Source organism: Pan troglodytes, chromosome 18 (assembly GCF_028858775.2).
Source record: "Pan troglodytes isolate AG18354 chromosome 18, NHGRI_mPanTro3-v2.0_pri, whole genome shotgun sequence".
NCBI classification, from domain to species: Eukaryota; Metazoa; Chordata; class Mammalia; order Primates; family Hominidae; genus Pan; species Pan troglodytes.
Window position 1 is genome coordinate 22,126,162 of NC_072416.2, and position 22,327 is coordinate 22,148,488.

A 22,327-nucleotide genomic window follows, 5' to 3' on the forward strand; every position below is an offset into this window, starting at 1 on the left:
CAATCTGTCACAAAAAAGTTTGCTTCTCATTGTCACATAGCTGTGGGGACTGGTGGCCTTCTAAAATCACTGTCCAGCTGCTGCAAGTGTGAGGCCAGCAACCCACGGCAGGGATGCAGGAGGGAAGCCATGGCTAAGCTGTGGGCCTGGACAAAGGCCACAGATGGGGTTGAAAGGTGAGAAGCGGTAAGCTAGAGGAGACAGACGGCGTTGCCATTAAAAACAATTCAACTTCATTTTAATGTTGCTACGTAAGTTCACAATAAAATCCCTGGAAGTTCAAATTGGAAAGAGCAGTTGGGGTCATGGGCTCAACAATATAAAGGCAGATTCAGTGAGGGGTAAGGGTAGTGGCTCTGGGGGCAGACTGACCTAGATTTGAATGCCAGTTGTACCAGACTCAAGACACCTTGGGTAAGTGGTTTTATGAAGTACCTCAGTTCTTCATCAGTAGAACGAGTGCTAACACCTCCATAAGACTTTTGTATGGATTGAGTAAGATAATGCATGTTAAACCACGTGTATAGTTTCTGGCTAACTGTAAACAAGAAGTTCTAGAAGTTCTAGTTATCTTTTTTTTTTTTTTTTTTTTTTTAAGAGTCAGGTTCTCACTGTGTCACCAAGGTTGTAGTGCCGTGGTGTAATCATGGCTCATTGCAGCCTTGAACTTCTGGGCTCAAGTGATCCTCCCACCTCAACCTCCTGAGTAGCTGGGAATACAGGCATGCACCACCATGCCTAATTTTTTAGAGATGGGGTCTTGCTATATTGCCCAGTCTGGCCTCAAGTAATCCTCCTGCCTCAGCTTTCTGAATTGCTGGGATTATCGGCATGAGCCACTGTGCCCAGCTAAGCTGTGACTTTTGAGGCAACCCCTTCCCTTCCACAGAGTTTAGTTTCCTCATTTGTAAAATGAGGACAAACCTAGATATTTTTGGAAGTTTCTTCCAGTTTTAATTGCCTATGATCAGATCACATCTGTTGCAGAGCTTCCTAAAAAGCCTGGAAAAGTGCAACTCTGCCCCCTGGTGGTTTGCAGCTCTCTATTCAAGATGCTATAAATCCCTCATTGGCTTCAAGACCTCCCTACCATTTTGGTTGCTGTACACTGAAGCCTCACTGGATTGCATGGTGGCTTCCCCAAATTCCGTATGCCTTAGGATATGATGCTTGGCACAGTTTTCCTTTAGTGCTCCTTTTAATAATTTTATTAGTATGGCCACAAGTTTGATGTCTACAGTACATGTTAACATAGCTGAGTACAAATATTTGAAATAAGTGTGGCAAGTTTTAAAATGTCAACTCTGAGTTATCATGCATGTCCCATGCATTTACATCTGCATCTGCAAATTGTACAATTCAATCTGTGCTTATCCTTACTGGGTCTCCCTGTGTGCCTCAGCTAGGGCAGGGCAGGGGCTCTTGTGCGTTTTTTCAGAACCAGATTTTCAAGAGCAACAGTGTTGAACTCTGGCATGCCATGGTGCATGGTGGCAACACCGGGTTTAGCTTTGGTTCAGGTAAAAATGCAATGACCAACTATTGCATTTGTGTGAGTCACCTGATTCCCCAGGGCCTGGGCTAGCACAAAGGGTATTTTGATATCCCTGTATGAGGCCCCTGGCAGTTTCTGAACCCGTTTCGTCCCACCGTGAAAGTCTAGAAGTGAGGTTCGCAGTCTTCTACCATGCTGTCAGTGATATAGCTGGAACCAAGATGGGATTCGTAGTAACTCTTTTCATCAAAGGTATTAACAGTCCAACCAACAACCTGGATTCCTTTAGCTGACCACTTCTTCAAGTAGGCCCTGGGGAAAGAGGAAAGCCAATCCTGTTAGAATAATAAGCAGCTGTCTCAGGAATCCATAATGGCCACTAAGTATGGTGTTCACTGCATACCAATAGTGCCCAGAGAATGCCTCCTAACTGGCCTCTGCACTGTGATCAGAGGGACTGTTCCAAAACCCAGGATGCCATGAACCTCCTCTACACTGTCCCAGCTTAAAACATTTCAGTAGCTCACTAATGATCGCCACCCCCAACTGTCCTTGGCACAGCCACTGAAGGTGTGCCTGACCTGGCCCCGACCTGTCTCCTTGGCTTCATCTCACACCACACTCCCCCTTTCTTTTCTGTGCTGATTAATTTTAAATTAATTGAAAGAATATTAATTTTCTTTCACTTCCTAGAAAGAACCATGCTCCTTCCTGCCAGAGCACATTACATGTATTTTTCTCTCTGATCTGGATTCCTCCCAATTCCCACTCACCCTTCAGATCTTAGCTTAACTGTCACTTCCTTGGGGATGCTGTTTCTGACAACCCAGACCAGATTAGATTATAGTCCATGCACAGTTTTCTCTGACATAGGCTGTATCTTAGTTTTAACTTTATATTGACTGGATTTTTATTTGATTAGCATCTCTCACTCTCCCACTTGGCTATAAACGTCACGAGGGCAGAGATCATGGCTTTGATTCTTTACCCACTGCATCTTCAGCTTCTCAACATGGAACCTTGCAATAGTGTAGGCACTTACCAAATATTTATTGAACTGAATCATGTATGTCTGAAATAATACTAGACCTACAACTCTAATTAGCTGAAATATACAGATACAGAATTGCCAAAGAAATGATTCCGAGATCGCTAGCAGGTTAGGAAATGGAAATTTTATGGGGAGAGGTGGGGGAGTGCCTATAACATAAGACGGTAGTGGGGAGGCTGGTGCCCACAGGATGTCTTCACTGTGGTTCTGCCCAGGATCCTGTGTTGGCTTTCAAAAAAACCAGTCACAGAAATAAAATCCCTTGCTCAGCATAGTTTCGCAGGTTCATTTTTTTTTCTTCAAAATACACTAAAAAACCGAAAATATGTGATCGACTTGGTCTGAAAACAGTGAAATATGCCTGAACTCTTCCCACCTAAGAAGCGAAATTGGCAATCCAATTTAGAGGTATGGTAAGCTTTGCAGGTCAGAACCAGTTCAGGTTGTCTACTCTGTTAATCCTTCCTTTCAAATAAGAGCATTCAGGATGTCTGTCTGGGTAAAATAAAAAACCTTCCAACTTACGGGGATACAAAATCCTTTTGCATGAGGAAAGCTGAAATTCCACACAGGTACCACAAGATATTATGCATGCTCCAATCGAGCAAAATGTCCATCATAACAAATATAAAATGTTTCCAGAAAGTATCATAGCGTGGTTTCCCATCTCCTGTATGGCTTAGGCTCCAAGGTCTGTGAGTTAATGCTGTTATTACATCCCGATCTGTTTGTCTCATCTGCAAAGGAATTTGGGGAAGTAAAATAATGATCATATGTAAAGTTGAATACTTATTAGTTTAGATTTAGCCAATGTGCTCAATCAGATGAGGTGGTCATGGTTGGTACCCTGCCCCGGTATCTACTAAATAAGTTCTCAATCATAAACCCTTTGAGAAAATAATGTGAAGAATGTAAAGCACTAATATGCAGCACATATGAGAACTTTTTTTTCCCAATCCTTAAAAACTGCAATCCTATCTTTAAAATGGAAAAATTAAAACTTCAGGATCAAATTTTAATAATGTCACGAGAATAAACTTTTAATTGGCTATCGACTTAAATCCTGGCCAGAGATAATTAATTAGAACTCAATGAGGATGGAACCAAGGTCAGTTCAAGATGGGCTGTTTAGTTTTGACTCTTTCCAGAGCAAATGGCTGAAGAGTTGTAGGGGTGAGGAGGGGGATGGGGAAGTGAGCTGGGAAGGGAGAGAAGGGATTGTGACAAGAGAATGGGAGAGGACAACAGAGAAATGGAGAGATGTGGATGGAGTTCCTTTAGTCTCTGCTCTTGTGCTCCTCTGGGGGAATGTCTTATACGTTTTAAAGGACTCTGTGGTCAAGGAAGTTTGGGAAACACTGTTCCAAATGTCTGCAAGCCCCATGACCCTATTCAACTCCATGACAGCTTCTATTGATAGGCTCTATCCTCACTGTAAAAATTTTCAATGTATGCTCTGTTGGTCACTGGTAAAGAATGCTATGGAACCAGCTTGTTATTCTGGAAACTGGTAAATAAAAGGAAAGATAAAGCATTTATTCTGCCTATTTGGTAACTAAATAGTAGAGGAGGAAAAGTTTCTTTTTAAAGATCTATTTCAGCTAATGCAAGAAGTAATAGAATTAAAATATCAACATTTTGTAGCTCCCTAGAAAATGGACAGATCTGGCCAATGAGCATCAATAGCAGCCAAAAACAACAGGAGTCAACCAGATGTCAAGTGCCTCCTGACGGAAAAACACCCTCATCTCTAGAGTTATCTTGCCAAGAATAACCAACCCTAACCTCATCAAGGCAAGCTTCCAGCTCTCGCTACCAGTTTATAGAAAATAAAGAGAAAAAATATTAAACCATATCATGGCATAATCAGCAAAATTTGGACTTGGGTAAACTCTACAAAACAATAATCTGGTTTCTTCAGTAAATACAAAACAAGAAACCCCCCAAAACAAACAAACAAACAAAACAGAGAGAGAGAGAGACAGAACCTGCAAGTTTTAAGATTTACAGTTGCCGGCAGGGCACAGTGGCTCATACCTGTAATCATTTTGGGAGGCCGAGGCAGGCAGATCACCTGAGGTCAGGAGCTCGAGACCAGCCTGGCCAACATGGCAAAACCCCGTCTCTACTAAAATACAAAAAAAATTAGCCAGGCATGGTGGTGTGTGCTTGTAATCCCAGCTACTCAGGAGGCTGAGGCAAGAGAATTGCTTGAACCCGGGAGGCAGAGGTTGCGATGAGCCGAGATCATACCACTGGGCGACAGAGCAAGACTCCGTCTCAAAAACAAACAAACAAAAAAAGATTTACGATTGTAACACGCCGATCTTACTTGGGTCCTATTCGAATGAGCAATTTATGAAAAACAACCATTTATGACATTTCCAAGACAAGTCAAAATTTATACACTGGATATTTGATGATATGAAGAATTTATTGTTAATAATTTTTAGATGGGACAATGGCATTGTGGCTATGTTTTTAAAAAGGCATCACTAGGCTGGTTACAGTGGCTCATGCCTGTAATCCCAGCACTTTGAGAGGCTGAGGTGGAAGGATTGCTTGAGCTTAGGAGCTGGAGAACTGCCTGGGTAATACAGGGAGACCCTGTCTCTACAAAAAATAAAAATAAAAAATTAGCTGGGCGTGGTGACGTGTGCCTGTGGTCCCAGCTACTTGGAAGGCTGAGGCAGGAGGATCATTTGAGCCTGGAAGGTCAAGAGTGCAGCGAGCTGTGATCACACCACTGCACTCCAGCCTGGGAAACTGAGGGAGAACCCGTCTTTTAAAATAAATAAATAAGTAAATAAATAAATAAATAAATAAAATAAAAATAAAATGGCATCACTTTTTAAAGATTCTTAATGCAATTTTATGGATGGAATAAGATTTGCTTCAAAATAACACTGGGGAGGATCAATGGAGTTATGGGTGAAATGAGCTGGATCACAGTTAAAGGGGGGGTACACTACTACTTTATTTTATGCATGTTTTAGATTCTCCATAATTAAGAATTTATTTTATGAAGGTATGTTCTGCTGTTAGTTGGTGAGAAGTAGGGGCTACATAATTCTTTTCTGTTGTGAGAATTTTACTACAGTAATCTGAGTGAGCCTATAAACAACATAAAAGAAGGGGCAAAAGAGGAATAATGGCATTCTGTAAGGAGTATGAGTACATTCCCCTTCTGGAATTTCTCTGGTTAATTTAAAAGAGGAGCTTCTCAACTGTGACCCTGATGCAGTTCAATTTAATAGGCATCTATCCTGTGCTTACGCAGCCCATTGCAATTATCTACACCAGCTCACCTAATATGTACAAGAAAAATCCCGAATGTTACCTTGTAGATAACTTCTGGCAAGAAAGAACAGACCACACTATTATTATACAGTTGAGGAAATTCCATATACATTTTCTTTAGAGCCTCAGTAGCCTGTAAAATAAAGAGATTCATATATTTAAAATTGATTAAAATGTGATAGATAGCCCCAGCCAATAACTGTCACATATTAAGTACAACCCTATGGAATAAAACAAGTTTACTAGAAATGGAGGTACTGAAAGTATTGGTAGAGTCTATTATCCACTGGGATGCATTTTAAACTCACACAAGCAGCAAACAAGGAAGAAGGTGGAGTACTGCTGCTTTACTCCCTCTGAGGGCCTCACCCCTTTTGGAATACTTTTGAAAAGTGTGGTAAGCCGTAGGTCAGATGAGGCCAGAGGCAAAATTTTCCTTGCCTTATACCCTAGTTTAGCCACTATGAAAAGTCCTTTCATACCCACAGCTCTATCACTTTGTGCCTTTTCTAAATGAAACATGAGCCAGCCAGTCTGGGAACTACAGAGGGTAGATTTCTCAGTCCAGGGGACTGAGAGGACACATTACCCATCACCAATATGGAGGGAGAAGCAATGGGGCAAGGGTAGGAGGGACTGGGAAGAGTTAAGGGGCTCCCAATTGTTCCCAAGGTGAACAGAAGTTTCTTTTTATAGTAGTCTAGCTACGAAATGAAGAAGACATGATAGAATTTAAGTATTATTTGGTAACCCCTAGTGAAGTGACATCAATAGCAGCTAACAACAAGAAAGTCACCAGCCATGTGGGACGCAATGCTGCTGCTGCATAATTTGTGAAACACTGCTAATTTTTGGAATGTTACACATACCCCTAACCAAATATGATGATCAAAATGCATTCCCCCACCAAAATAAAAAAGGACACAAATTATCCATGTCATGCCTCCTCTTCGCTAATGCAACTGAAGGCAAGCTATAGAAAGCATTTTTTTTCTTCTGTTTGAACAAAGACATGCACTGTAAACTCTTTGCATTTACATTATTTAATTCTCACAACAACCTTATGTGGTAACTGCTTTTAGTATCCCCATTTTACCCATGAAGAAACTGAAGCTCATCAAAGTTAAGGTTACCCTGTAGTAAGAGCTCAGTCAAGGACTGTTGGAGTCCCAAGCCCATGATTTTGGCCACTGTGCTCTACTAGCTCCACTTTGTTGCCTACACTTGTGCCTTTCTACTACCATCTTGGTGAATTAGGTCACTATGTTCTACCCAGTCTTGGCTGAACACCCATGAGCACCCATTCAGAAGACTCAAATAGCTAGATTTTTTAAAAAAATGTCTACTTCTTTTTAAAAAGTATTCTAAGAGAAGCCAGGCGTGGTGGCTCACACCTGTAATCCCAGCACTTTGGGAGGCCAAGGTGGGCGGATCACTCGAGGCCAGGAGTTTGAGAACAGCCTGGCCAACATGGCAAAACCCCATCTCTACTAAATATACAAAAATTAGCCGGGTGTGATGGTACATGCCTCTAATCTCAGCTGCTTGGGAGGCTGAGGCAGGAGAATTGCTTGAACCCCGGAGGCAGAGGTTGCATTGAGCCGAGATCGCACCAATGCACTCCAGCCTAGGTGACAGAGTGAGACTCTGTCTCAAAAAATCTAAGAGAATAAGCATAAAAGTCAGTATACCATGGGTGAAATGTAGGACCTATCAGGGTTACCAAATGTGGGCTGCAACATCAACAATGAGCACCTGAGGTGCTCATTAAAAATACATGTTCCTTGAGCCCACCCTAGACATTTTCAGAATCTCTTCCCTAGGGAGAATGGCCCAGGAATTTATATTTTAAAATAGGTCCAGGTGATTCTAACGCAGACCAATTGGAAAACCTAGACGTATACAACTATCGGTTTACTAGAATAATAAATTAGTTACCATTCTCTTCCTTCTTCAAAAATAGGAATTAACTGTAATAAAATTAGAGTGTATACTTAGGCTCCACATTTCAGGTTTTTTTTTTTTTGAGACGGAGTCTCGCTCTGTCACCCAGGCTGGAGTACTACTGGCGCAATCTCGGCTCAATGCAACCTCTGTCTCCCCGGTTCAAGCAATTCTCCTGCCTCAGCCTCCCGAGTAGCTGGGATTACAGGTGCCTGCCACCAAGTCCAGCTAATTTTTGTATTTTTAGTGGAGACAGGGGTTTCGCCATGTTGGCCAGGCTGGTCTCGAACTCCTGACCTCAAGTGATCCACTCCCAAAGTGCTGGGATTACAGGTGTGAGCCACCGCACCCGGCCCATTTTGGGTTTTAACAACTGGTTTCAATGAATATCATGGGATTAATTAAAAAAAAAAAATTGGCATCATCAGAATTCTCAACCAGTAGATGGCCCTTACCGATTATTAATATTGCTAGGGGAAAAATACTCAAGTTGCCCAAATGGGGAAAAAAGTACTTGCACTTGAAAAGCTGGTTATAAGAGAACAAATGTAATCAGAATCATATCTTCCCACTGATTTTCACTGTAATAATATGTTCTTATGAGTGTAAGTGCAGGCCCTAAAATTTAAGCAAAATTTTATCTAGGAATGTCAAATACATTTGAAGAAAATAAATGATTTTCTGATAAAAGTATAACTGCTAAAATCAATGAATAAAAAACTATACATAAGGGATATAAATTATACAAAGGGATAAATCTATGTAAAAGGTATATGTTCTGTTAACTATTAGAAGCTTTTAATATAGGAATTCTCTTTAAATGCAGTCCAGTTGTCCATATAAGGCCCTTAACTTTTAAGCTAGATAAAATTGGTCTTGTGTACAACTTCAGAATTCCTTTTTTTCAAGTAACTCAAGGTTACTAGAGTGGTTTTTTTCTAGAAATGCCTTTTTTACTGTTTACTTAATATCTTTTGTAAATGCTTTATGTAAATAATAGAAACTTGACTCTTCCATTTTGTGCTGGTTTTGTAAAGTTTCCATAAAAGGCTAAAAAGTTCCATAATGCACTGTTTCCTTAAATGATATAGATTCCTGCATTGTACACTTCCATTAAACAAATATAATTTATAAAAGTAAGTTTTAAAAAGAATAAATAACAAAATATATGTAACTTCGGAAATGACCGTCAATGAAATAAGATGTCTTTTTAACAAAGTGAAGTCCACAATTTAAACTGTACCTTGTTTGCATGGCCTTTGACATCAAAGAAGATTGTGAGGTTATGGTTTAGGCACTCTGCAACAGCTTCCCTCAGGGTAGGGATCTTTTCATCAGGGAAATCATTCCTGTAAGAGAAGAGAAAATACGTTGTAGGAAAAAAGAGAAACAGATAAACTGTATTGCAACAAACATTTTGCATATGTCTCTCAATCAAAAGGAAAGAGTGTTTTCTCCAACTTTCTTTTTTCGACCATAGCAAAGTCCAAAGATACTTTACTTTAAGATTTTTTTTTTTTTGAGACGGAGTCTTGCTCTGTTGCCCAGCCTGGAGTGCAGTGGTGCAATCTCAGCTCACTGGAAGCACCAACTCCCAGGTTCAAGCAATTCTCCCGCCCCAGCCTCCCAAGTAGCTAGGACTACAGGCGTGTGACACCACGCCTGGCTAATTTTTTGTGTTTTTAGTAGAGGCGGGGTTTCACCATGGTGGCCAGGCTGGTCTTGAACTCCTGACCTCAAGTGATCTACCTGCCTTGGCCTCCCAAAGTGCTAGGATTACAGGTGTGAGCCACTGCGCCTGTCCTACTGTAATAATTTGAACCAAATTATAGATATTCTTTTTTCCACATTTTTATTGCTATACACTTAGACATATTTTTGTGATATGCGCATAATGTATAATGATAAAATCAGGGTATTTAGGATGTCCATCACCCCAAATATTTATCATTTCTTTGTGTTAGGAACATCTAAATCTCCTAGCTATTTTGAAATATACAACAGATTGTTAACTATAATCACCCTACTATGTTATTGAACACTAGAATTTATACCTTCTATCGAACTGTATGTTTGTACTCATTAACCAAATTCTCCTTATTCCCCTCTTCCCCCAACCCCAAACCCTTCCCAGCCTCTGGTAACTATCATTCTCCTCTCTACCTCCATGAGATCAACTTTTTTAGCTCCCATATATGAGTGACAACATGTAATATTTGCCTTTCTGTGCCTGGCTTATCTTATTTCATTTAACATAATACCTTCAGTTCCATCCATGTTGCTGTAAATGACAGGATATCATCCTTTTTTATGGCTAACTACATAGTATTCCATTGAGTATATTTACCACAGTTTCTCTATCCATTCATCCACTGATGAACACTTAGGTTGATTCTGTATCTTGGCTATTGTGAATAGTGTTGCAATAAACATGGGGGTGCAAGTATGCCTTTGATACACTAGTTTCCTTTCTTTTGGATAGATACCAACTAGTGGGATTACTGGATTGTATGGTAGTTCTATATTTTTAGTTTTTTGAGAAACCTCCATACTGTTTTCCATAATGGCTGTACTAATTTAGATTCCCACCAACAGAATATAAGAGTTCCTTTTGCTGTGTATCCTCGCCAGCATCTGTTATTTAAAAAATCTTTTAAATAATGGCCATTCTAACTAGATAAGATGGTACTTCATTGTGGTTTTGATTTGCATTTCCCTAATAATTTGTGGTGTTTTTTCATATGCCTGTTGGCCATTTGTGTGTCCTCTTTTGAAAAATGTTTATTCAAATTAGGATTCGAATAGATGTTTTTAATGGGATTATTATTGTTTTTGCTGTTAAGTTCCTTGTATATTCTGGATATTAGTTACTTGTCTGTTGAATAGTTTGCAAATATTTTCTCCTATTCAACAGGTTTTCTTTTTACTCTGTTGATTATTTCCTTTGCTGTGCAGAAGCTTTTTAGTTTAATATAGTCACATTTGCCTGTTTTGGTTGCCTGTGCTTTTGAGGTCTTAGCCATAAAATCTTTGCCTAGATCAATGTCCCAGAGCTTTTCCCCTGTGTTTTCTTCTAGTAGTTTTATAGTTTCTGGTCTTAAATTTAAACTTTTAATCCATTTTGTGTTGATTTTTTAAATATAGTGAGAGATAGGGGTCTAGTTTCATTATCCTGCATATGGATATCCAGTTTACCCAGTACCAGTTATTGAAGAGAGTTCCTTTCCCCCACTGTAATGTTCTTGGTGCCTTCATGGAAAATCAGTTGGCTGTAAATATATGGATTTATTTCTTGGTTCTCTATTGTATTCCACTGGTCTATGTATCTGTTTTGTGTGTGTGTGTGTCTGTGTGTGTGTGTCAGTATTTATACCAATACCATGCTGTTTTGGTTACTGTGGCTTTGTAGTATATCTTGAAGTGAGGTAGTGTGATATGTCCAGCTTTGTCCTTTTTGCTCAGTATTGCTTTAGCTATTTGGGCTTCTTTATGGTTCCATATGAATTTTAGGATTGTTGCTTTTCTATTTCTCTGAAGAATGTCTTTGATATTTTGATAGGGATTGCACTGAATTGTAAATTATTTTGAGTAGAATGGTCACTTTAGGAATATTAATTCTTCTGATCCATGAGCATGGGATGTCTTTCCATTTGTGTCCTCTTAAGTTTTCTCATCAGTGTTTTGTAGTTTTCCTTGTAAGAGCTCTTTCACCTCTTTGGTTATATTTATTCCTAGGTATTTTATTGTTTTTTTTGGTAGCTATGTAAATGGGATTACTTTCTTGATTTCTTTTACAGCTAGTTCATTATTTACGTATAGACATGCTACTGATTTTTGTACGTTGATTTTATATCCTGCAATATTACTAAATTTGTTTATCAGTTTTAACAGTTTTTTGGTGAAGTCTTTAGGTTTTTCTACATACAAAATCATGTTGTCAGCAAAGAGGTACAATCTGACTTCCTCTTTTTCCAATTTGGATGCCTTTTATTTCTTTCTCTTTCCTGATTGCTCTGGCTAGTCAATCATTCCATATTTAGCAAAATTGATACGAAGGTTGAAAGAATCATGGAGGAAGTAATTAACCATATTATCCAGAGTTTGCTGTACTTGGAACTGATAAAACTGAAAGTATCCAGTAAGTACAGACTAAATGTAATCATAAACTTCCCTTTTATTGCATAAGACTTTCAAACATGCTGTGGTTGCTTTTAACCACAAGTAGGTTGGGCTGTAATTGTGTAAGAAGCAACAAGTAAATGGTTTGCACAAGCACTTTTAGAAAGGTTAAGACAACTGGACCACATGGTGGTGCCCAAGACATTTTTAATTCATATCCTGGTGACAAGTGAGCATTGAAAACCCAAGACTCGTAGATGAGAAGAATTGAAGCACACAGACACCTGAGCACAGAGATTAGAGATTGATGGTCTTTGGTTTCTTATATTGTATAATGGATGTTATTTTTCTGTTTTTTGTTTTGTTTTGTTTTGATTTGTTTTCCTTTTCTGGTAATTCTGTGCTTCTGACGCTAGCTATAAATTGGGGTTCCCACCTCCTCCTCCTTGGGTTCAATTAATTTGTTAGAGTGGCTTGCGGAACTCAAACATGTTTACAGGTTTATTATAAAGGATGTTACACAGCATACAGATGAAGACATGCGTAGGGTGAGGTATGGGGAAAGGGGCATAGAGCTTCCATGCCCTTTCTGAGTGCTCCATCATTCAGGAACCTCCATGTGTTCAAATACAGATATTCTTGACCAAAGACCAGCAACAACAACAAAAATCATTTAATTTTTAAGAAATCACTGAATTTCTATTGAATTAATAACATTATTAATAACCCTACTCCCCAAAGGGCAGAGTATATGCCACCTTTGGAAAACTCAAAGACTTAATTTTCAGAGTGTAATTTCCCTAATAGAATGCTATGCAGGAGGAATTCTTAGGAATACATAAATCTGTTAACTGTATTGTGTATTTATTTAAGTGCAACTGTTTAAAATAAATAATGTTCTAAGACATAATTTTCTGATAAAGAAAATGAAAACTAAGTGCTTGATACAAAAGAAATTAGCTTTTCTCTCATAATAAAATTATTATTTAACTTAATGCTAATTCAACTGCATTATTTCAACTGTAAGATCGTGCTTTTAAAAAAGGGAAGGATAGGCCAGGTACAGTGGACTCATGCCTGTAATTTCAGCACTTTGGGAAGCTGAGGCAGGCAGATCACCTGAGGTCAGGAGTTCGAGACCAGCCTGGCCAACATGGCGAAACCCCGTTTCTACTAAAAATGCAAAAATTAGCCGGGTGTGGTGGCACGTGCCTGTAATCCCAGCATTCTGGAGGCTGAGGCAGGAGAATCACTTGAACCCGGGAGGTGGAGGTTGCAGTGAGCCAAGATCATGCCATTGCACTCCAAACTGGGCAACAAGAGTGAAACTCCAACTCAAAAAAAAAAAAAAAAAAAAAAAAGATAAGGATAATTTAAACATTACAGGCAATTATCCCAGCCATTCTAATCAATTTCTATTCCCTGAGAGTGAAAGATGGGAGACCTGAATTTGTTATTCCTTTGGCTGATCTTAGTTTCCTCCTTATCCTCCTCTCAGGACAAGCATCTCATCACACTGAGCATAATTCTAGAGAAAATATCTATTTTTTCCCACAACATAATCCGTAAACACAAGCCAATTACTTCATTTAGTTTTCAATCATAGAACACACTCTGTTCCAATAGTGGAGCAAAGACTGGTTGTGTTAAAGACACTGAGATAATATGTTGCCTTTGCTGTCTTCTTAAGGGATTTTTTGAAAATCACAATTTTTTTTCCTAGGATGCACAAATTCCAGAGAAATGGACTCAGTGCTCCCTTAAAGGATTTTTAAGGGTAATGATGACCCTAAACATTTTTGCTTTAAGTATTAACTTTGAACCTGACATTTTATTAGCTGCAATGTCATTATAATATTCAAACCAGCCTTTCCCTTGCATAAGCAGAGCAATACAATATCTGATGACACTCAAGAACAATTCTAGCAACTTGGACTCATAATTCTCAAGTGTTACCAATATTCTTTCCTGCCTACAGTATGACTTCCTTCGGCAGACTAATGTTTTTCAGATCCTAGGAAAACAGGTCTGGATCATCTTTTAGGAAAAAGTATAACTTAATTGTTGGGTCAAATAACTTAATTTTCCAAGAGAATCAATCATTGTCTGGATAATTGATATTACATGAATAACCAGTGAGCACACACTTTTCAGTACTGCAAAGATGACAAGCAGAGAGGGATTTAAATAACCACATTCCAAAGTACAGTATATTACTCAGCATACCAATTCCAAGGGTGTTTACCGCTGTAAGTGGGGAAGAGGATGTAGGTTCTGTGATCATGTAAGTTTGAGAAAAGCTAAGTTACAAGTAAGAATCAGCTGATGTGGACTGTTTATCCACAACAGAAGTATTCAGAATACACTGTTTGATCTTACTTGAACCCTGTTTTTGCGGAACATCTTGTAAGATTAGCTCTAGTGTATATACTTTGGAAGCTATGTTTACACTCTACCAGGAAGGAATTAAATTAGACACTGAAAGAACTTTTGCTCTTACAGGGTTGAAAGACACTGGGGGCAGCTAAAAACAGCATGATTTGGACTAAAACTTGGGATAGATTCTAGTTTTGGCTTCTTTATGAACTAGTTATTTGCCCTTGAGTAAATAATTTAACTTTTCTGGGATTATATCTAAAGGCAAGATTGATCTAGATCTATAGTATCCTATATGGTAGCCACACATGGCTATTTCAGTTTAAATTTACATTTAAATTAAAAATTCACTTCCTCATGTCACTAGCCACATATCAAGTGCTCAATAGCCACAAGTACCTACCATATTACACAGTGCAGATATAAAATATTTCCATCATTGCAGAAAGTTCTACTGCAAAGTGCTATTCCAGATGATTTCTAGGATACTCTCTATTCCTACAATTCTGTGATTCCTCAGAAGTTTGTTATGAGGATCAGAAGAATTAAATGGGTTAAGTTAAAATGTGATATTATAAGGTTACTTGAAGCTTTTAATGAATGTATAATTTGCTTCTTGGTACACCTGAAGGCAAGAAGATTGCCAAGCAATGGCTTTCAGCCTCATGATTCTATGACTAGACAGTATTATCTTGAGAATAATTCTGAAGCCAAATTTAGCCTCAGTGGGAAAGATTAAAAACATAATGCCAAATTTCTGTTGTTCCTGGCACTTGCTCATTACTTACGAGACCTACGTACAGTTCAAAACAAAACAAGACAACTCTCCTGGGGCAGATGTAATTAGAAGGCATCAGTGTCTGTCATTTCCAATAAAAGCTAAAAGATCTGTTTAAGTGACAATAAACTACTTACCTGAGTCTGTGGTTTGCTGCAGGATTCAGCTTCCTAATTTGTTCAAATGTCAAATCACACAATCGACCAGTCCCATCAGTCGTCCTATCTACTGTGTTATCGTGCATTAAGACAGGAATCCCGTCAGAAGTAAACTCAATGTCCAACTCCACGCCTGTTGCTCCATTCTTAGCTGCCTTAACAAAAACATCAAGAATATTACTGTCAAATGGCCACAAACATTATTTTGCATCTAACCACCCAAAAGACCAGCAGGGCTCCTAAGACAGCTGTCCTTTTTGATTCATTTTCCTTCCACTTCCCCCACCAAACAGCAATCCTGATCTGTTTCTGTTTTCTGTGTATATAACCTTACTTCAATTCCTAACTGATGGATTCCTTAAAAACTTTAATTTTCCCACTCTTCTTACTTTCACAGTGGAAGACTAGGAGACTTCAGGAACTTATGTTTTCTCTGGATGTTTAACTATATGGGTCATCAATGGCTTATGAATACTTAGACAATTCCACTGTTTACCTATACTCTTTATTGGTACAGCAGTTCTGATGATCACCCCACGGTTGTTGATTAGTCAGATATTTCACTACTTTGGCATAAATGAGTCAGGTTTTTGTTGGTTTAATTCCACCCTCTACCACAAAGACACCACGCCTGCTTCTAGGACATATCACATTTTGTTTATGTAAGCAGCACTGGCTGTTGGCCAATAAGTTGTTAAGCTTGATGAGATAGATTAGAATTTATCTAAATAGAGAATTTGAACCTTAAATTACACGAGCCATGCTCCTCTGGAGACACACTATTTAATGTTTGCTTCCTTGGCTTCCTCATCACAATAAAGATGTGAAATGCTCATTACGATGAAGATTTCTTTCTTTCTTTTTTTTTTTTTTTGGAGACAGGATCTGGCTCTGTTGTTCAGGCTAGAGTGCAGTGGCATGATCTCGGCTCACTAAAACCTCCGCCTCCTGGGTTCAAGCCATCCTCCCACCTCAGTCTCCCAAGTAGCCGGGACTACCGGCACGTGCCACCATGCCCAGCTAATTTTTGTATTTTTTGTAGAGATGGGGTTTCACCATGTTGTCCAGGCTGGTCTCGAACTCCTGAGATCAAGCAATCCTCCTGCCTCAGCCTCCCAAAGTGCTGGGATTACAGGTGTGAGCCACTGTGCCCAGCTATGATCAAGATTTTTAATTTTTTAAAAAATATTTTAAGTCATGGTCTATTGCAAACATCAACAGTAAAAAAGATTTAACATATGTGAATATTTTGACCTAATTTCCTCAGTCTCTTTCTGTACTAAAACAAAAACAAAAACAAAAACTATTATTTATTGAGCCTTTTCTACTTGCCAGGCACTCTTCTAAGTGCTTTAAATGTATTAACTTATTTGATCCTCACAACCCTGAAGCAGGTACTATTAATATTCTCATTTAACAGATAAGAAAACTGAGACAAAGAAAGAGTAGGAAACTTGCCCAGGGCTGCACAAGCTAGGATGCAGTAGAAGTTGCACTCTTATCCTCTTCAGTTTTACTATCAACACTACAGATACAGCTGAAATTCTCCCTTTCATTCTCCTCCTTTCCTCTCCAGGGGTAATTACCATCTTAAAGTTGGTGTATATCATTCTCATGTCACTCCCTTACAGGTTTTTATTTAAGTACCCATAAACAACACAGAGCACTGTGCTAGTGAATAGTTAAGATTTCAATAAATGTTAGCCATTGTTATTTATTATGTCCTTTTAAACACATCTTTAAAGGTAATATAGTCAAATTTATCAATAACGTCCTTTATGGGTGGAGATTTTTCTGCTTTATTTAAATCTTTTCCTTTTCCCATGTGATACAGATGTACGACTGTTTTGGAAAAACACATCACATTTTCCCTCTGCTCTCACAACAATCAACCCCAACGTCTGTGACCAAAAATGTGGGGGTTTTTCCCCACCAATAAGTAGTGGACACCAGCTGGGTATCCTCCAACTCAATTTTGACACTATCTACCTGGAGATAGTGTCAGATCAGAGGTTGAGGGCTTGGTCCCCAAGACTGCACCCCACCCTCCTCCAGACACAAATAGCAAGCTGGGGCCTATGGAACTTCTGACCAATTGGCTTCAAGTCCTCTTAGGTTTATTTTAGTTTTTATTTTTTTAATTCCTCTTAGGTTTTTATGGAAGCTTCATGATGTCAGCATTCCTTCCCCCAGGGTATAGGGTGGGGTCCCTCTCTGAGGAGGGTCTCAAGACTCACAATTTGAAAGACAGGGAAAGATTCCAGTCCTGCCTTGGGGTAGGTGAAAGGAGGGCAGGAGAGATTCCGTTTCCCAAGGCCTGCTCCTAAGGCCTAGGATGCCTAACAAAATACTGTAGCAAGGGCTGAGAGTTATGAGCCAGGAACCATGGATGAAAACCTATATATGTGTGTATATGTGCATATATATATATACATACACAATACTTAATAGATTACAATATAGTGTAAACATAACTTTTATATGCACTGGGAAACCAAAAAATTTGTGACTCCCTTTATTACTATATTTGCTTTATTGACTATTTACTCAGGTCTGGAACTGAACTTGCAATATCTCCTATATATACTAATATGTGAATTAGAACCAGGGATTCATCTTTTTATCTCAATTACTGGAATAACATAGAAGTACTGGTAAAGCTGGCCAGGCAGTGGCTCATGCCTGTGATCCCAGCACTTTGCCTGTAATCCCAGCACTCTGTAATCCACTGAGGCAGGTGGATCACTTGAGGTCAGGAGTTTGAGACCAGCCTTGCCAACATGGCAAAACACCATCTCTACTAAAAACAAAAAACAAAAATTAGCTGGGAGTGGAGGAGCACATCTGTAATCTTAGCTACTTGGGAGCCTGAGGCACAAGAATCGCTTCAACCTGGGAGGTGGAAGTTGCAGTGAGTTGAGATCGCCCCACTGCACTCAAACCTGGGTGACAGAGAGAGACCCTGTCTCAAAAATAAATAAATAAACAAATAAAATTATTGGTAAAGTCGAATGTATACATACATATATACATTTCTGACAGTGCTAGAATTTCTGGTAGATTATAAATGAGATATAGAAGGAAAAACTTGACAAATGTGAGTTGAGTGTATTCCAAAAACAGATACACTACTATAAACAGTGGCAAAGGAAGGAAATTACACCCACAGTACATTCTCCACATGGGCCAAAGTGCAGCTTTAAAAGTATAAATCTTGGCCGGGCACAGTGGCTCATGCCTGTAATCCCAGCTACTCGGGAGGCTGAGGCAGTAGAATCACTTGAACCTGGGATACAGAGGTTGCAGTGAGCTGGGGTTGCGCCGATGCACTGTAGCCTGGGAGACAGTGAGACTTCGTTTAAAAAAAAAGAAAAAAAAAAAAGAAAAAAAAAAGGAAATGAGGGAGGCCAGGCATGATGGCTCATGCCTGTAATCCTAGTACCTTGGGAGGCCGAGGCGGGTGGATCACTTTGAGGCCAGGAGTTTGACACCAGTCTGGCCAACATAGCAGAACCCCATCTCTACTAAAAATACAAAAATTAGCTGGGCGTGGTGGCACACGCCTGTAATCCCAGCTACTCCGGAGGCTGAGGCACGAGAATCGCTTGAACACGGGAGGCAGGGGTTGCAGTGCGTGGAGATTGCACCACTGCCCTCCAGCCTGGGTAAAAGAGTGAGACTCTGTAAAGTAAAAAAAAAAAAAAAAAAAAAAAAAAAAAGAAGAAGAAGGAAGGAAGGAGAGAGAGAAAAATAAGAAGAGAATCAGATATATTTACACAGATGCAAAAGTGCCTAATCCACTGAAAAGCCCTCTCTGTAAGCTGTCATTATGAAGCCAGGAGAATGCCAAGAGCTGGGAGGTATCAAAAGTTTCAGGAGTGCCTTGTGAAAAGGAGGGGGCAGAAACTGATGTGAGTCCAGCTGCCAGGGTTGTGCGAGTGCGAATGTGTGTGTCTGGGGAAAAGGTGATAAGGAAATGACTCAAGTGATTTAGAAGACAAGCAAACGTATGTCTTGTGAAGGGTGATCTATTTAGACTAACCTCAATTACTGACCAAGACCCTATTTGACCTGACCCATTTTCTACTTCATTCACACACCAGTCTTTGTTCTGTTCCTTGAAGTCAGGCCACACACTGCCTCTTCTGTTACCTGAACACCCCTATATTATTCCCATCTCAGGACCTTCTGCACCTGCCTGGCTCCTTATAATTCCGGTTTCTGTTCAAATGTTGCTTCTTCGGAGACGATTTCTCTTGACTATTCCATCTAAATAAAATAGCGTAACTCTTTCCTTCGAGTTCCCCCGATTTCTTCATTGCACCTTTCACTCTCTTAAAGTTATCTCATTTATGTGTTTACTTGTTTAAGGCTTGCCTCCCCCATTCCGATGTACACTCTGTAAACCAGGGACACTTTTGACCTTGTTCCTGGCTGTATGTAACCTCAGCGTCAGGCGCACAGAAACTATATACATATCTGCTGTCTTCTGTAAATATAAAACCTCAAGTCCGGAGATCCCTAGACACTGGGAGGGATCAAGGGCCGGGAGTGTGCCTTGTGGACGAATGAGGAAGTGGGAAGGCCGTCCTGAGAAGATCGGGGAACCCTGGGAAGGAAAAGTAGAAGTCCGAGCTCTCGGGAGGACCGAGGGGCGCGAACGTGGGGGTCTCACCTGCCGAATGGCCGCCAGCGTGTTCTCGGGCGCGTCGTGGCTGCCGCCACGGTGGGCGATGGCAGAAATGCGGTCCCGGGGCTTGAGCACCTGCAGGGCCCTGCAAGAGGGCACCGGCTCAAAGCTGAAGACGCGCAGTAGAACGAAGAGGCTGCCGGTGAGGAGGCAGGCATTGACCGGGCTCCGCGTCACCAGCAGCAGCACTAGCAGCAGGAAGGAGAAAGGGCCCAGGAGGCCGCCCTGGTCCTCCCACAGCCACATGCCGGCGCCCGCACCGGCACGGACGGGAGTCCCGGACCCGCCGGGCTCCTGGGGCAGTAGAACGAGAAGCGAGGGGGAGGGTCCAAGGCACCGGCAGCAGCAGGAACCCTCTGAGGGGACCAGCGCCGCACAATGGCGGCAGCGGACACATCCAGAGAGGGAGTCGGCAGCCCAGCCAATCAGGGATCGGGATTCGCAGCGCCAGTGGGCGGAGCCGCTCCATGGCAACGGGGGAGGGCCCAGGCCCCAGGCCCCAGGCTCACGTTCCAAATCTAAGGTGGATTAGGGTTTTCCGAGGTCTGAACTTCAACCTGGGCGTTCAGACTCCTAGGCGAGAAAAGGAGGGATAAGAACCGTCCTAAAGCTGTAGGACTGGAAGGGATTTTAGTGACTCCTTTATCTGCCCTTGAGGAAACTGAATTCCAGGGAACCTGGAGAGGCTTAGACTATCAATTCAATTCAATTAATTCAATTCAGTTCAGTTCAGTTCAATTCAAGATGTGCCAAATACCGGTGCAGGTGCTCCGGACACAGTTGAACAGGACCTACAGGGTTTTTGCTCTTATGGGATTCACATTCTTGTGGGAGGAAATAAAAGTTAGCAAGTACACCTAACGTTTACAGAGCACTTACCATGTCCCAGGTACTTGACGAGCAAACACTTTATATGCTTATCTCATTCTCAATACAGCCTAACAGTTACTATCAGGAGACTGATTTCAATCGACTTTATTTTCCAGATTCTGGGGGACTGGAAGAGCCTAGCAAAGAAGGCACAATCGGATTATAAAACTGGAAGGGGTTTTAAGGATTCCCTTATTTCATAGATGCGGAAACTGAGGATAGGTGAATTAAGCAGTTAATGGCAGGGTGGGGACTGACATAAAGGCCTCCCCAGTGATTTGTGACATTTTCACTCCTCCTCCCCCTAATCTTACTTCTGCTAAGGGCTTTTGTACCAGGCACTGTGCAAGAGTTACCTCAACTGTGCCTCACAACCACCCTTGTGATAGGCACTTTTAAAACCCCCATTTTACATATGCAAAAACAGGCACTGGAAGGAGGGTAAGAGAGATAGACCATGAAGCCGAGTTAGGGAGTGAAAAGGGGCCCCTGGACATATTTTGGAAGGCTGGTAACATTTTTATGTAGAGAACTTTGCAAAAATATTCAGGGATTTTTCTGTTACCTTTTTTTCCTTTAGTGCATTTTCCCACTGATTTGCAAAAGGGGATAGATGTCTTAAGCCTTCCAGTTGGCATCTAGGATTCAGCCTTTTTTTTTTTTTTCTTTCAGACAGTCTCACTCTATCGCTCAGGTTGGAATGCAGTGGTGCAATCATGGCTCACTGCAACGTCGACCTCCTGGGCTCAAGCGATCTTCCGACCTCAGCCTCCCGAGTAGCTGGGTCCACAGGCTCGCGCCACCCCACCCGGCTAACGTTTAAAATTTTTGTAGAGATGCCGTCTCCCTTTGTTGCCCAGGCTGATCTCGAACTCCTGGGCCCAAGCGATCCTTCCGCCTCGGCTTCCAAAATGTTGGAATTATAGGCGTAAGCCATCACGCCCGGTGGGTTCAGCAAGTTTTTACCTACAAGAAAATATTTTGGTGAATGTTACATGTTTTCTAACGGCTGCATAGAAAGGGGTTATCTTTATACAGATAAGAAAAAAATGGCAACTTCAAGGAACACTTCAGGGGGCTTCAGACCCTGAGGGGTGTTCCTATTCTACTAAATAAGTAAATTTATTAATAAATTCTAGTCTCTAGCTTGCAAGGAAGACTACGTTTCCCGGCGTGCAGCGTGCTGGCCGTAAGCATTACGTCCTCCATCGCGGGCGCGCAATGCACCTCGGGGATGGTAGTGTTCTGGTGGCCCAACGGTTTTAACAGCCGGGGAATCAACCACCGGAAGTGCCGGCCCTGAGAGGTGGAGTCGGGGTGGCAGCGGCGGCGGTTGCCAGGAGCCCGCGTTGCAGCCTGAGATCCGTAATATGGCGGGGAGGAGGAGGAGAAGGCGGCGGCGGACCGAGCTGCGCTCTGTCAGTACCATTTGAGCCATTCGCTTCCTGACAAGGCCCGTGGCGAGGGGAGAGGAGCTGAAGGGGCCGTGGGGGATCAGGTGTGTGCATGAGGAGGGGGCTTGAGCCTTGACGGGTCCGGGCTGAGA

At 41.1% G+C, this 22,327-nt stretch overlaps 2 protein-coding genes across 15 annotated transcripts in view; one reads left to right on the forward strand and one right to left on the reverse strand.

The window, feature by feature from the left end:
- Positions 1 to 221: 221 nt before the first annotated feature.
- GDE1 (glycerophosphodiester phosphodiesterase 1) lies at positions 222 to 22,001 on the reverse strand. Of its 3 annotated transcripts, XM_054668295.1 has the most exons (7): positions 21,347 to 22,001; positions 19,897 to 20,918; positions 15,201 to 15,376; positions 9,034 to 9,139; positions 5,887 to 5,979; positions 3,072 to 3,283; positions 222 to 1,807 (listed from the first exon to the last, which is right to left on the reverse strand). In XM_054668295.1, the coding sequence occupies exons 2-7, from the start codon at positions 20,155 to 20,157 to the stop codon at positions 1,660 to 1,662; spliced, it is 996 nt and encodes a 331-aa protein (XP_054524270.1). In that variant the 5' UTR covers positions 20,158 to 20,918; positions 21,347 to 22,001; the 3' UTR covers positions 222 to 1,659. The 3 variants fall into 3 exon arrangements, with proteins under 3 accessions (XP_054524270.1, XP_510858.2, XP_016785055.1); XM_510858.7 differs by having other exon boundaries at positions 19,897 to 21,991; XM_016929566.4 differs by lacking the exon at positions 21,347 to 22,001 and having other exon boundaries at positions 15,201 to 15,372; positions 19,897 to 20,605.
- CCP110 (centriolar coiled-coil protein 110) overlaps positions 21,967 to 22,327 on the forward strand; it is a 29,733-nt gene continuing 29,372 nt past the window's right edge. For 5 of the 12 annotated variants that reach the window (XM_003314992.7, XM_016929574.4, XM_063797707.1 and 2 more), the window contains exon 1: positions 21,989 to 22,279. The gene's annotated coding sequence lies outside the window, so the exon portion shown is untranslated. Of the gene's footprint in view, positions 22,280 to 22,327 lie in introns of all 12 variants that reach the window. The other 7 variants (XM_016929568.4, XM_016929571.4, XM_054668291.2 and 4 more) reach the window with 4 other exon arrangements.

What these genes read in the sequence shown, in the direction of transcription:
- GDE1 (XM_054668295.1), bottom strand. Translation starts at nt 20,157, where the DNA reads ATGTGGCTGTGGGAGGACCAGGGCGGCCTCCTGGGCCCTTTCTCCTTC. An exon ending in CGCTGGCGGCCATTCGGCAG is followed by an intron (nt 15,377 to 19,896) that starts GTGAGACCCCCA and finishes GTTTTTGTTAAG; the next exon opens with GCAGCTAAGAATGGAGCAAC. An exon ending in GCAGCAAACCACAGACTCAG is followed by an intron (nt 9,140 to 15,200) that starts GTAAGTAGTTTA and finishes CTTCTCTTACAG; the next exon opens with GAATGATTTCCCTGATGAAA.